This window comes from Rissa tridactyla, chromosome Z, assembly GCF_028500815.1.
Source record: "Rissa tridactyla isolate bRisTri1 chromosome Z, bRisTri1.patW.cur.20221130, whole genome shotgun sequence".
In the NCBI taxonomy this organism is placed as follows: Eukaryota; Metazoa; Chordata; class Aves; order Charadriiformes; family Laridae; genus Rissa; species Rissa tridactyla.
The window spans coordinates 74,598,587-74,613,594 of record NC_071497.1 but is presented as its reverse complement, the minus strand read 5'-3'; the positions used below and the strand labels follow the sequence as shown (position 1 = coordinate 74,613,594).

The 15,008-nt window shown below is 40.1% G+C and overlaps 1 protein-coding gene across 2 annotated transcripts in view; it reads right to left on the bottom strand.

The window, feature by feature from the left end:
- The window catches only part of ADAMTS12 (ADAM metallopeptidase with thrombospondin type 1 motif 12), a 168,228-nt gene that overhangs the window by 62,334 nt on the left and 90,886 nt on the right, over positions 1 to 15,008 (bottom strand). For both annotated transcript variants that reach the window (XM_054185127.1, XM_054185126.1), the window contains exons 5-12: positions 14,329 to 14,412; positions 12,482 to 12,606; positions 11,056 to 11,205; positions 7,740 to 7,883; positions 6,953 to 7,097; positions 2,868 to 2,960; positions 2,479 to 2,624; positions 1,455 to 1,624 (exon numbers count right to left, since the gene is read on the bottom strand). In XM_054185127.1, coding sequence (XP_054041102.1) covers positions 1,455 to 1,624; positions 2,479 to 2,624; positions 2,868 to 2,960; positions 6,953 to 7,097; positions 7,740 to 7,883; positions 11,056 to 11,205; positions 12,482 to 12,606; positions 14,329 to 14,412 — 1,057 coding nt within the window. The remainder of the gene's footprint in view (positions 1 to 1,454; positions 1,625 to 2,478; positions 2,625 to 2,867; positions 2,961 to 6,952; positions 7,098 to 7,739; positions 7,884 to 11,055; positions 11,206 to 12,481; positions 12,607 to 14,328; positions 14,413 to 15,008) is intronic.

Below are 15,008 nucleotides of genomic sequence, written 5' to 3'. Positions count from 1 at the left end.
CTCTAGACTGAAATTCTGGCTGCTGAGAAAACAGGTGAAAGCAGTCAAAAAGCTTTTTAAGCCACAGAAAAAATACTTGCATGGTATTTGAAGGATTTTTCAAAAAGTCACTGAAACCCAGGATTTTCCAGATGAAATATATCAGGGTCAACAACCCAGCATTGTAAAGATAAGTGGTTTGTCTGTAAAGCTCCAATAAGCTCTATTTATATATGGCAGGGACATACCACTGGCCTGCCTTCCAGTGTGCAGGAAGCATTTGATTCATGATTCTTGATGCCCTTTAAAAGCAGACTTTCTGCAACAAATGCACATGCAGAACTACCAGTTCTGTAGCACTGCCCTAGAGAGGACATGAACAGTAAGGCTGTACTCTGCGGTGATACATGTGAGTAACAGAGAGGGCTAGAATCCCAATTTCAGTGACTGGTGACTGCAGAAAATGGTTTATGAGTTTGTCTTTGGACTAAGTCTTAGGCTGCTAGCATTTACCATTTTTGTTTTACTGACAGTCCTTCTGAAAGTCTTTTTCTATCGTCCATATTTTCTTTCGTGAAAAATTTTCCTGGAAGCCTGTCTGCTCCAGGTTCATCTTCGATGGCGTATTTGATAGATGAAATTGAAACTGTAGCTGAAATTTAGGAAACCCATTCAGACCTGCCAATAACTGTGAAAATGCAATGAACATGCTGAAAATACCGTTGGCAAACAAAATTGAAGGTTGAGTCTTGAGCTTCACTTCACTACCTGGTTAATATTTTCATTAAAAAAAAATATTGCTGGCTTCTGCTGGAAAATCTACTCCTTACATTTAGGCATACATTGAGAATCAAACTGCATGGTAATAACTACTGCCCCTGTATTTAGTAGCTAGCTGGTACAAAGCAAATTATAAGGAAGAGGCATCAATTCTGTCTCTACAATACAGGGCAGTACAATATCGAACGTGCTGAGGCATTACTTCCTCTGTGTGGTGCCAGGTACACTTACCACGTAGAACTGAGTTTGGAAATAGTAAAGCCATGTTTGTGCAGCAGAGGAGCTCTGCTTACTGGGTGCAGTGATGCCTGCAGGCCCAAACATGCGGCTCTATGCTACACACTGTACTTCTTGTTCTGCAGTTGATACTAGAAAAGATTTTTTAGGTCTATCCCAAACAATTAGTATAGATGTGACTTCAACAGCGTTTCTTAGTGCAGTACCTCTCCAGGAACTGGGTAGTTACACTCACAGCCATTATCACTACACTTTTGCAAAGACATCCATGAGTAGAGGATGACCACTGCCTTTGTGTATACACAAAAGGTACACCTGCATATGCAAGCACACCAGATTTTTCTCCCTAATTAATTAAAAGACTTATAATTCAGTGACTTCTTGCCCTCATAGAGGTTTCTCATAGGCCTGTAATTCGACTTCTTGTACAAGACACTAAAAAAATTGTAGCTTCGTACCTGTGTTATAAACGGGCACCCAGTGGTAGAATTCATTCTGGTAGGGAACTGTATCAAATTCACTGCACTGCATCTGACGAAAGGTTGGCAGGCCTTTGCGACAGGGGCTAATGTTACACATGCGATAGCGTTTCCTTTCTCCTGTGCAGTAGTCTCCTCCAAACTGTGGTCTAGAAAAGGAACATTGAGATTGGGACATAAGATTCCGGGTAAAAAACAATGTTAAAGGAGCAATGTCTTGCAGGTTCCAATGGGATAACAAGGTGAATCTGAATCCTTGACAAGGTAGAGATACCATTCACGTGCTCAAGTACCTAAATATGTCAGTAGGGAGCACAGAGATTTAGACAAACCTTGTATCCCAAAGAAGTTCTTGGTACATTGCCTGGTTTAGCTCACAATAAATTACCTTATCAAATCAACTCTCCCAAAATACTGTATTTTCCAGAATGTTTGACAGTTCTTCCAGAAAAGCCAAGTGATTTCTGCTGTTAGGCACCCTCTTAGCGATTTCTGAAAATGAGATGTAGGGTCTTCACAAACTCAGATACGTTTTAGAAAATTCTGCCTTTCACATTCTTTACCTATGAACTCATATGTCTGAAGTTCAAACAAAGCTGATGACTAGAACAAAACATGAAAGGTGAGTCCTTGATTTCCCTCAGGAACAGATTCCTAGCTATTGTTCTCACCCAAAGTTTGAGGACATTGATTTATTCATGGCAGTACTATTAAAGCAACGTTTCTATTATTTTGGCAAAGCCTGAATGCTAAATAACACGATTTTTTTCATTTCGTATAGAAATAAGCTCCATGGAGGGTAAGGATTAAAGAAGAAGATAATGATAAAAAGGCGAGCCAACTGAATTTCACTCAGATATACTTAACTGGGAAGGAGAGGTGTTCAGTGTCTGTCTTGCTGTGGCACCTGCTGATAACAGTCTCACACAAAAGAGCTTCCAATGTCATAAGTACCTCAAAGATCTTGAACAAAAGGTAAGAAAAGATTGTGCACTCAGCTTACTCTGGGTTATCGCATGGTCTCTCTGCGCTCTGAACTCCTGCCCCACATGTCCTTGTGCAATGGGACCAGGACGACCAAACACCCCATCCGCCATGGATTGCTTCAGGAGTCTTGCCTACCGTAATGCACTCACCAGAGAAGCACCACTGAAGAGAGAAGAGAAAGGACAAACAGCTTAAGATCGCTGTTGCAGGAAAATGTTATTGTGAATTATTTGTTGTTTCAGTCCCTGAAGGTCCACAAAAAACTTAAGTGGAAATGTGGAAATGTAAACGGAGATGTCACAGGATGCCCCTCCTTCATGCTAAACAATGGCAGAGCTACTCGCAGTTCCTCCACTGCCCTTCGCAGGCAGTGCAGCTTGCAGGCAGTGTGGCCCACACCGTCACCTTGTTTTCTCCGCACCGAGTTCCATCTGCAGCTGCATCCAGTTTGGAGCGGCAGGAGCCTTTCACCGAGCACCAGAGTGTTTGGCAAAGGTTCTGGAAAAGAAAGAAAACTGCAGCAGTCTGAAGCAGAGTTGAACTCCTATGGCCAAGGTTCTCAAAAGTCTCCCACAGTTCTGTACATCCATTTACACAGCCTGATTTTCTGCATTTCCAGAAGCAGATGTTCAGGGTTATCCACAAGTTAGGCCCCACCAAGGGTCCAAATTTAGGCACTCCTCATTAGTGTACAAGGAGGGAGTATTTGACAACTACGAAATGGTGAATACTTTCTATCAAGTGAATCATCTGAACTATGTGAGTTTAAATATTCTCCTCACTGGCTGCTCAGCTCCCAGCTACACACTGGAAAAATGGCTTTACAAAGTTTGCGCGCTACTGTGTATAGCGCACTACTGTGAACAGAGCTTGTGTTATTTTCATTTAATGAGTACTAATGAATACAATGTTCAGTTTTGCATTGCTGTCTGCCTGAAATAATACATTGAAATCAAAGGTTAGAGAAGCTAGCCAGGTAAGTAAAAACAATGTCATGTCTCCAAGTACAACAGCCAGCTTAATATGCATGGAGGTCCCAAAACCGGATGAGGAAAAAGAGAGCAAAACACAGGTCTCTTAAAACATCAGCCAAGCAGACGTCAAAGAAATGACCTAAAAGAAGAAGTCCAAGCTAGCTGGCAGAGAAAAAAGCCTAGTGGGCTGGGCAGAGTAAGGGCTCTGGTTAGTGAATGCTTCCATATTAAGTTACTGAGAAACTGGTGCCAGTTTAATGCACTACATTGCCAGTAAAGCACAGCATTTCAGCTGCTGCTCTGCACGCAGCGGCCAACTCCACAGAAGGGTGAGAAACTCCTGAGGGTCACCCAAACCAGCAGGGCAAGAAACATTACAGCTACCTTATAACAAGTCTTCTTCACTCAATCAGAACTGCTCTCTAGGGAGCGAGGACAGACACCCAGGGCTATTCCCCCCTCCTCAGTTCACATGCACACCCGCTTCTCTTTTGGTTGACACACAGGAGCCCTGCATGCTTGGAACTCCTGAATGAGCAGGGCTTTGTGTGCAAGACCACTTCCAAATTGGAGAAACCAGGTGTGTCGGAGAGACTGTGCACTCCCAATTGGAACAGCAGAAGGAAAAGCCCAGGGGGCTCTGGGCCAGCTCTTGGCTGAGGGTGTTTGAACTGTAGAGCTCAGCAGTGGGAGAGGGAACAGAGCTGGCAGCACCTACCCATGAAGCAGGGACGCAAGTGTCATCAGAGAAAGGGGCCAACAAGAAAGATCCCATTAGCGGCTCCCGCTGGGATTCTCAGAGTAAACGACGTGCCAGGTTTGGCAGCCAACCTAGAAACTGGGCACTTGTGAAACTCCATCCCCAGTGAGCTAGCAGCAACATTTGGCTGAGTGTGAAATGCAAAACTTGGCTGCTGGTTTCTAACCTGCTTCTATTTAAAACAGCTACACTTGGTCATGGTCCGTTTTGAGAGAGTTGCCCTTTATTTACTTTCTGCATTGTGTGTTCACCTTGGTTTTCATCTAGAACACCCAAAAGCAAGATGATAGTACGGAACATCTCAAAGCACTTCAAATCTCCAGTTGAAATACAAGGGCTGAGGCATGGCATCTCGGCTCTTTTAAGCTGCTTTAGGGCAATGTGTAGAAGTCAAAGGTTGTTTCACAGTTCCCTATTTATAGTTCAGGAGTAGCATTACTTCGCAACTCTTTGTGAAGCCGTCGTTGTCAGGTTCTTATGGCAGAGCTACCCAAGTGTTACGGCTGATGAATTTTCTTTCATTATGAAATTAATCCTTTATTTTTAACACTTGTATATAGCATACATTTTGTGCTTTTTAGTGTGTGAAATGCACTCCTGTACTGTGCTTCAGATGCCAGAGAAAGGCACAGAAACCAAACACAGCTTTCCACTGACAGTTACATTTTTATGAGGTGCACTCACAGGTTTCAAAGTTCATGGAGGAAATTCTTTAGCTTTGCAAGATTTTTTCCATATTGATCTCCATGTATCAGAGCTTTTTTCCATCTTTAACAATACTGAAACAACAACAGCACAAGGAAAAGCACTGTTTACTGTGTGCTTTTGGAGGTAACAGCCAGAAATTCATGACTCTACCATGGACTCACTGCAGGGCAACTGATTTTTATCATCAGCAATGTGGTACACACTTTTCACCTAAGTCCAAAAAGCACACTTTCACTGCAGTCGGTGGAAGTTTTAGAGACAGAGGGCAATAAGATAAAGATTTTGAGCTCCTACAAGCTGCCCTATAGGAAGCTATAGATCTACTTACCACTTGGAAAATTGCTCCCCCTAATCTGTATTTTGCTTTTCTTTTCCTTAATAGAGGGACAATATTTATGTACTTCACAAGATGCTTGGAGGACTTCCTACCTAAATGGTTTGTGGAAACCACTAACTGAATTCTAAAACTCACTCTTTGTAAGTGTTATCACTGAACCCCTGGGCATCTTCAGCTAAATGTCGATTCTTCTCTCAAAAAGAATCCACGGATCTAATTTGGTCAGACATTAAAAGTTACAGAACAAACGTAGCCTGATCAGTGAGCAAGTGTTAAGTTAATCGTGGAAAGGCAAAGAACAGTCAGATCTCTTAGACGAAATGACTATAGTGATCATTCAACATGCCAGGCAGACCATACTATTCACAATTCCTTTCCTTGACAGTGCAGCTACCTGCAAAACACAGGCCTTCCCGTAACATGCAAAATGAGGTGATATCGATTAATTTTCTGACATATGTCTAGCTGTAAAATTGGTTAATCAGGAGACATTGAATGTAAAGGTCTACTAGGTTCAAACTCAAAGAGAGAGAGAATGAAACAATACTGCAAAATTATACTTTAATTTTCTGTCTGTACCAACAGACAAATTGCAGTAACTGAGGAAACTGGAACAGCAGATAATGAAAGCAATCTTTCAATCCCTGCTTCAGATTCACTAGTTGCAGTTCAACATTGGTAATCATGTTATCTATTAAGGCTGAGAAGATTAATCAGAAATAATCTCCCTAATAGAAGGGTAGATAATTATCTGAATGGAATAAACAGTCAACATCAGCAGTCCCCAATCCACAGCTGTGCACAATACTTTGCCTAAAAACCCCTCCAGCTCTGCTGATAGCCATAACACCACTTCTGCCACAGCCCCGTTTAACATGTGGAGCAAGCTGGATGCTCTCTACAATGTTTACTGTATATTGCTGCCCAAAACACAGCAAAAATTAGTGATCACTTAGCTAGACTAGCACTTGAAACCACTGTTTCTGAACTGTTCGATGTAGAAAAATGCTGCATGGAGCCAAATAGCTCTGAAAATGCTAGGTACACTTAAAATACCACACCTGTGCACCTTAGCTAATATAGCCTCTTACTCTGCAGTGGCTCCTAGCTCGTGTAGAGAGTTGTGCTGCTGTGATTATACTGCTCCCTTGCATCACCACACAACACTGTTTTGCTGTACTGTGAGACAAACCCCAGGGTACTTTGTAAATTATGTATTTCCACATAAAAACCTCATGTTTGACGGGAAAATAAAGATTCTTCAAGGTACACAGACTGAAATTTCCTTTAAGTAGTTAGACCATCAGGAGTGTGAAAAATCAGGACATATGGGAATAGAGCACAACCCTGATTTCTCTTTTCCTGAGTTCTCTTCCAGGAACTGAAGATTTGTTCCCAGAATGATTTGGTCAGTTGAAAGCTATAAACTTGAAGCATCTTGATCTTTAAAATGGGATTTAAGCTGCACTGATAATTTGCCTAAGATCAGCATGCAGGTCTTGCAAAATACAAGGCAAACAGTGCAAAAACTCACTTCCAGAATCTGCAAAGCAGAATTAAAACAGTGTTTTCAACACTGCATATCTGGCCTATGAGACTCTGAACATGCTGCATCTGTAGTTAGCAACTAAGGTTCACTGGCTGCACTTCCACCCTCTTCAACAAGCTTAAGTTCTTATTAGGAAAATGAAGAAAAACATATAGCACTTACGTCCACATCTTCACAGAAAGTAGCATTGGAACCATACTGAAGCTGGCACTGGTGATGCACATCATAAATCACTCCAGGAGCAATGACTGGGGACTTTAAAACTTCTTTTTGGGGGATATCATCCAGACAGAATCCCCATCCACGGCTAAAAGAACAAAATTGCATATCAAAAAAAACCCAAACCACAATGACACTTTTTTTGACACTTCTATACAGACTTTCAGTATCTAATTCTTAACGGTAATTTTTTATACGGCCTTTGGAAATAGTCCAGATTCCAGCTAAGAGGTGCTGAAGTGCTGCTAACAAACAGCACTCCATCTAGTTCGGGAGGGTTACAAAGGCAAAATATAGCTTGTAGAAGTGGAAATATTATGAGGTCATTATGGTTTGCACAGTGGCTTTAGAACACACTACAGCCTCTGCTTAAAGATATACCATATTGCTGCTCTTAAAAAGATGATAATGAATTTGAACAAGTCATTGAAGTCAAGAACACATCATCGTGGCCAAAGGCAAACTTTATGATGTTCCATCAATGTCCTTGATGGAAAGGCTTCCTTCTTCCTGATAACTGCGAAAAGCTGCAGGCTGCACCAAACCTGAGCCAATACGACAAGATTTGACTTCAGTTCCAGAACGCAATAATACAATGGAGCTTTTCCCAAATACTAACTGAGCAATAAGCTTAGGGATTCAATAATACAGGATTTACTTTAAACTCCACAGAAACACCTCATACACAACCGTACTCATTTCAGGGAAATGCTACAAACTGATCACTCACTCTAGGAAACGTGTGATGTATTCCTTGCTGCACTGCGACCAGGTGAGTGGAGTAGGATCATACTGCAACTGTCGGGACATAATATACGGACGCTTTCCAACAGGCTCGCAGTCATTCTCTTTTCCATCGTGCTGGATACCAAAACTGGAGATAAAATTAACAACATCTAATAATTCCAGCTGATTGGCCTTACCACAACACTCATCTATGGGTTCCACACTGTGCTTAAAAAGACACTAAGGTTGCTTCTTCCCCAGTGGGCTGTAGATACCCTTTGCTAAAAAAAACATATAGAAGATACGACCCAAAGCCTACAAAAAATTCTACACTCCAACAGGCTTTCAAACATGTCTGTTATGCACAGCAATATTGTCTGGCACAAAGTGAAGAACAGATTGCCACAGGCTACATTCTGGGGTATTTTTAAGGGAGTCAAAACACTATTGCACAGTTGGGCTGGGAGTCATGGTTTAAACCTCAGGTATGGTTAAGCTGCTAAAGCTAAGAGCTTCCTAGATCGTGGATCCCAGTTACTTCAGACTCGTACACTTTAGCTAAGATCAGGCTTTGCTACACTCTGTCTTAAAATCACGTCTCTATTGCTTGTTTCTTCTTAAATCTCTTTTGAGACAGAGATACTGTTTTCCAAATTACCGAACGTTCAGTGAATTAGCCTCCAACCACCAGTCCTTCTTCCTATTTAGCTTTCTTAAACTATGCCTTACAAACAGACCTCCACGGCAGGTCTTCCCAACATGGTTCTCTCCAGCTTTTCTGACTTATTAAGGGATTTCTTTATTCAAAAACTTGTAAAAGTCATAAACATTAAAAATTTCGGGTGGGATTCAGCTGATTAAACACACATGCCTCTACATCATCTCGTCGTGAAGCAGATTATCTGAAATAATAATATACAAAGATATTGATACATGAGGATGTTGACACCTACACTGTTAACATCTGATGGTGTCTAAGTCCTTTTATGAAAACGCAGTGAAAACTAACTCAGGTCATGATTGAATCACAGATCAGACAAAGTGAGTTCAAACCACTGAAGACTTCGTTTCTGGAAAATGTAATTGCACTATGACTCAAATGTTCCAAAAGCAGGGCATGACTTTGGTCTGAATTAAATTCAGTAATGGGTCATAGCTATAAAAGCAAGTGTGTCCCCTTATTGACAGGCTCTTTTCCACGAACAGGGTTGACACAGGGGACAGTGAATGTCTAGAAGGACAGTATGGGCAAGAGATCACTTTCGGCATCGTCCAAGGAATGGGTACATGGCTTTCTTCTCATTTTCTGTTCACCTGTTCTTACAGAGTTCTATTGTGCATATTTGAACTTTTTACCGTACTTACTCTAATCTGGCTTGAGGGAAGGAGGGTTTCATGTTAACAACAAACCCTAGAGTTTTCAATTTCCTTTGTGGAGACAATTCTGACAGGCACAGCCCTGCACCGCTCCTGCCTCTGAGGAAAGTATAGCAGTACGCTGTCTCACAGCATCCAAAGTACAGTGAGCTACCAGACACCCAGGCTAGACCAGGAGGTCACACACAGCTCTACCGGGAAGTGTCTTCTGATAACTAGCATTAAGGAAAAAAACTCCCTGTCAGCAAGAGGTTGTGGGAACCAAGTAACTAAACCCAAAGCACCCAGATCCAACCGTAATGATTTCAGCATTATTTACTTATTCTATTTCCTTTCTGGCAACAGAAGGGTTGAATAAAGAAAGGCCAGTTAATGGGTGATAGGATCAATACTTGAGTAATCTTTGTGTCAGATTATTATTATTCTAATTCCATAAGGAAATACCAATTCATCCTGACTGGTGGTTGGCTGCATAATGAAAATAATGTGATTGTAGATACAGCAATGAACATGTCACCTAGCCAAGCAACTTGGTCCAGCTGAAAAGGGCAGGCATTATAGCCAAACTGGAACATTCAGGAGATAGACTCTACCCTGGGGAAAACAGCCCAGTCTCAAAACTGATTAAAAAAAACTGATTTTTTTTCAGGTGAGTTTAATAAATGAGTTAACCAGCCAAAACACTCGTAGAAATTGGTAATACTAAGAAGTCTAGTTTCAAGCAAAAATATCCAATCATAAAAAAAATTTTATGTATGTCCAAAACTAGATGCCCAGGAACTTTAGTTGACTTGACCTAAGCGTATCCATAATAGCAATATTAATATACAGAAGATACCAGTTATTAAGAAATGCCCCAAAGTGACTTTATTTGTTTGTTGGAAAGGAGAACAAAGATTTGATATTTCTCTGAAGTCTGACTGCTTGAATTAAAAATGGTTTCTAGCTAATATGCAATATTGAAATACCTTGATATAATGAAACAGGGATGTTTTATGTAAATTATTTGTACTGATTTGGAGATCATCTAAAGCAATTGCACAGTAATTCAGTACACGGTTGAAAAAATTAGCATGATTAAGTGATAATTCTTTGTAGGTTGATTATTTCACCCTGATTTATTACCCTAGCCGACTCTGTTAAAAGGGGCAGACTGAATAGTTGTAAATATAAGCAAAGGTGTCCTGGTTTCAGCTGGGACAGAGTTAATTTTCTTACTAGAACCTGGTATAGTGCTACGTTTTGGATTTAGGATGAGAATAGTGTTGATAAAACACTAATATTTTAGTTGTTACTAAGCAGCCAAGGACTTTTCAGCTTCTCATACTGGCCTGACAACAAGAAGGTGGGGGGCACCCAAAAAGCTGGGAGGGGAGACAGCCGGGACAGCTGAGCCCAACTGACCAAAGGGATATTCCATGCCATATGACGTCATGCTCAGTGTATAAAGCTGGGGGAAGAAGAAGGAATGGGGGGGATGTTTGGAGTGACAGTTTGTTTTTCCAAGTAACTGTTACGTGTGACGGAGCCCTGCTTTCCTGGAGATGGATGAACACCTGCCTGACAATAGGAAGTGGTGAATTAATTCCTTGTTTTGCTTTGCTTGCACATGCGGCTTTTGCTTTACTTATTAAACTGTCTTTATCTCAACCCACGCGTTTTCCCACTTTTAGTCTTCCAATTCTCTCCCCCATCCCACTGGGGGAGAGTAAGCAAGTGTCTGTGTGGTGCTCACCTGCTGTTTGGGGTTAAACCACAACAAAACCTCAAAGGCTTAAGAATTCCTTTTTTATTCCTTTGCTTAGAAAAAACAAACACAGTTTTGATTCTATTAACAGAGACGTTAACTCACTCCTTGTTTTGTTTCTGTCTGTCAATTTGAGTATTAACGTACAAATAATAAATTAAACTCAGCTGGGTCGCCCCTTCACTTTCAACTATACCTGTGTCCAAGTTCATGAGCAATAGTGAAAGCCAACGGAAGGCCAGAATCTTCATTGATGTTACAGCTTCTGTGAGGTTGACACATGCCCGACAGATGAGACAAACCTAAGGTTTCACACGGACGATTCATGCCAGCACAAATGTCCTTTCTAGAATCACAAAAGAGACGTGCCATTAATAGATCTTAAAACCAACTGTAGAGCATCACTTACACTGGGTGGTAAGTCTCCATTGTGTAATGTATCAGTGCTAATTTGCATTTTAAGCAAAGTATAGTGTTAACTTTTTTACAAATATATATGCAACAATAGCATGCACTCGTTCTGCTACTATGATATACTGCTATAATTTGTAGCCAATATGTATGTTGCTGTAGTGTCTAAATACATACGTTCATTGTCAGCTTGCATAAGAAAACGTTTTAAAACCTCCACCTCTGACAGCATTTTGAGGTATGTTTTATTAAACTCAACCGTAACTCAGTTTCATTCAAGTTAACTATTTGAAGTCCGTTAATTTGGAGAGGTAAACCATGCATCACTGTGAGACTTCTTTTTCTCATTTTAAGATTTGTTGACTCTTTTCTTTACTCCACTATTTGAGGGGTGCGTTTTGGTTGTTTTGGTTTGGTTTATTTGTTAGTTTCTTTTTGTTGTTGTTGTTGGTTTTTTGCCTAACAGACTTTAACTTAAAACTTCTTTTTGCAGACCTTAGACCCAATCTTTTCTCTCAGTTGTGTGACCTCAGACATCACCTTCAAGTTTTCCGTGCCTCCCTTGTTCACACGTAAAAAAATATTTTGTCTCTCATTGAATACGGAGATAATATTCAAAAATCATACACTTTAAAGCTTAAAAATAAATGGCACTGTGTTCACAAAATACTCTTCCATCCTGAGCTGCACCTGTATATTATTACTTCAGGATTTGTCATTATGGAGATGTTCATCTACATGCTATGTTGTTTTGGTATATTGCCTCAACAAAGAATAGAGAAGTGATTGAGAGGATCAAGTCGGGAAAATAACCTGAGGTCTGCAAATTGGTAACCTCTTGGGATGTACAGATCCCAATTTCCTGACTAAGATGCTTCTCTAATAAAACACCCACACGCATACATACAGTGTTATACTTACTTTGAAAACAAACGGAAAACAATCCCTTTCAAAGGTACAGCTGTTATAACTTTACCCACATACTTTTATAATATAGCTCATATTCTCTTCTGTGTTAGTGTCAGACACGCTCACACTAGGTGATTTTTGCATTAACACTGTGATTCAGAAACAGCATGTTTTCATCATACCACTTTACTGGGCTCTATGCAGGATGAACTAAATGATGGTATGAGCCTACAAAAACACATCATCACCAAAAAAACCACAACGTAACAACAGCCAGTCACAGCACTGAACTGCTGTCATACCTGGTGAGAAGGACGGCCACATCGTGGTGTGTAGGGTTGACGTCGCTCTTGGGATTGACACTCTTCTGCCATTTGCAGAAGCTGGCTAGTGTCTTATCAGCATGGTGAACTATCTTCAAGCCTTGCTAATGGGCAATGAAGGAAAATATTATTGTAAAGACCACACCACATTGCAATAACGTGTCAGTGATGTTAGCTGTGAAGATGGGTAATCTTTGAAATGCAATTGATTATGCTTTTGCCTAAAGCTAGAGACATCATTAGGAGCAATGACATCTATTTATCTAACATGCTGAATATTAAGTTAAAATGTTGACATTTTCATAATTGGTGCAGCTAAAGAAAAAATGAAATGCAGAAATGTACATATTTTTTGGTCTGTGAGATTCATAAGATCCAACACTGAACTGAAACGTTCAAACAAACATTTTATATTCTCTTGAAAGCAAGTTCTCCTTTGCAGAGAAGGTAAAGACTAAGTAGCATGGGACTTCATGCTGAAGTTTGTCACTCAATGTTATGTGAACAATGTCATGCTCAGAGAACATTTAGGCTTCTAAGGGTGTATTTCTTTCACAATATTTTTCGATTCCAAAGAGAAACAATGCAGTCATAGATGTTTCTTCCACATCTTATTATTATACAGTATACATGCGAGTTACTGAAATTTCTTCTGAATAGAAAGTATGCAAAATAAATTCATTCAAAAGCAGATTTTCTCATTTCTGGTTTGGGCATTCACTGTACCTTGTCTCAGTTTATTTAAGAAAAGTGAACTTTTTACAAAGCGTCTAAATAACATTGTTACCAGACAGTAATTTCTGGGCAACTTAAAATCAAATTTAGAAAGATACCCAATACTGCTGCTTCCAACATTGCCATGCTCAACTGAACAGGAATCCATGGTTTATTATCAAAAAAGCACAGAAATTTAGCAAGTAAACTTTACTGGAGGTCATCATGGACTTAAGGTCCTAATTGTCCTGTTAAGATGAGAACCACAGTTTTTGGCCTGCATACTCTTACACTGAGGCTTATAAGGATAGAATCTAGTCTAACAGTTATTTGAGAAGACCCAGCCTGGCCCCATGGGTTGGTTCACTGTCTTCTACAGTACTGGGACCATCTGGCCTGTGGTCATAAATCATAATGATTTATCATATGATTCTACAATAAGCCACTGAGAAAATCCCCTTAATGTGTTCCTGCAGCCAGAGCAAGCCATGTCATGCATGGTGTTTTAAAAACTATAAAATGATGACAATCAGCGTGTATTTAAGCATGTAGCAACATATTTATGGATGAGAGACACTGGAACCTACCAATATATAGCTAGTTTACAGCAATTAGCATCTACTTAGTCCTCATTTTTTCTGTTTTGAAAGAGATCTAAAAAGCTAAATGTGTGTTTGAGCTACACAATAACAGATTTACTTCTTCAGAGACCTCCAAATAATCTAGCATTGCACTTTTTAATACATTTCAGGTAATTCTACGTAATTAGATTATGAGTGAAGATGCACATATTAATTTCTGTTTCTCATCTAGTCTTCCTTGGCATCCCATGTTCTTTTGACAGCGGGGAGATTCCATTTCCCTATTCTTAATCTGCCTGTTTTAATTACATTTTCCTTGGCAATTTTTTGCAGAAATACCTGAAGTCATCAGCTAAATATTTTGCTATCCAGGGCAGCATTTATTCTAAAACCAGACACACCAAAGATTATTAGAAGAGTAAAATGAGCACATTATTTTAAGCAAATAAACCCTCCTCTCCATAATTATGGCTCAATGCATTAAAATCCCAAGTTTTATAAGTGACATTCTGAGGAAAATAAAAACCTTACCTCCTCCTCCTCAAAGAGGATGAGCCGGACCAGCACAATGTGAATTGCATTGCCAATGCTTGGATCATGGAACAACCCTGTGACCTGTGCCAGAGCCAGGAGGTATGAGATTAACTGATTCCTCTATAGAAGAACAGGACTTTAGAGAGAAAATACGACATTTACTTCAAGCACACTGTTCGTCTTGGGATAGGGGTGTTGTTTTGTTTTTTAAATCCTCAATGCACTTCATTGAAAGTCTACTGAAATGCAACAAATGTTAGAACTGCAAAGGGCAGAAATGTTACTGCAAAGGGCAGCTCTGCCAAATGAGTGATGATACAGGATTTGGCAAAAGTTACTAAACTAAAGAGCAAAAGCACAAGATTACACAAGATTATTTTATGTCCATTTCCCTTTCAAGAACTGCAGAGTTCTTGAAAAACACAAGCAGAAAAGAACACAACATCTAGAGTGACGTATCACTGATGGAGAGATCCACTCAGTGTGCAAAAAAACCAGCACACCAAATCATCCGGTTTTCATTTGACAGCAATCAGCTTCTACCACAACAAAGCAAAAATTAGTCAGTACTAGGCAAAGAGAAATCAGTTAAATGATAGACACTTGTGTTTTCACAGCACAAAGAGGATGATAAGAACAAAAGCAAAGATAATGAATCCATTCAAAAAAATCCAAAT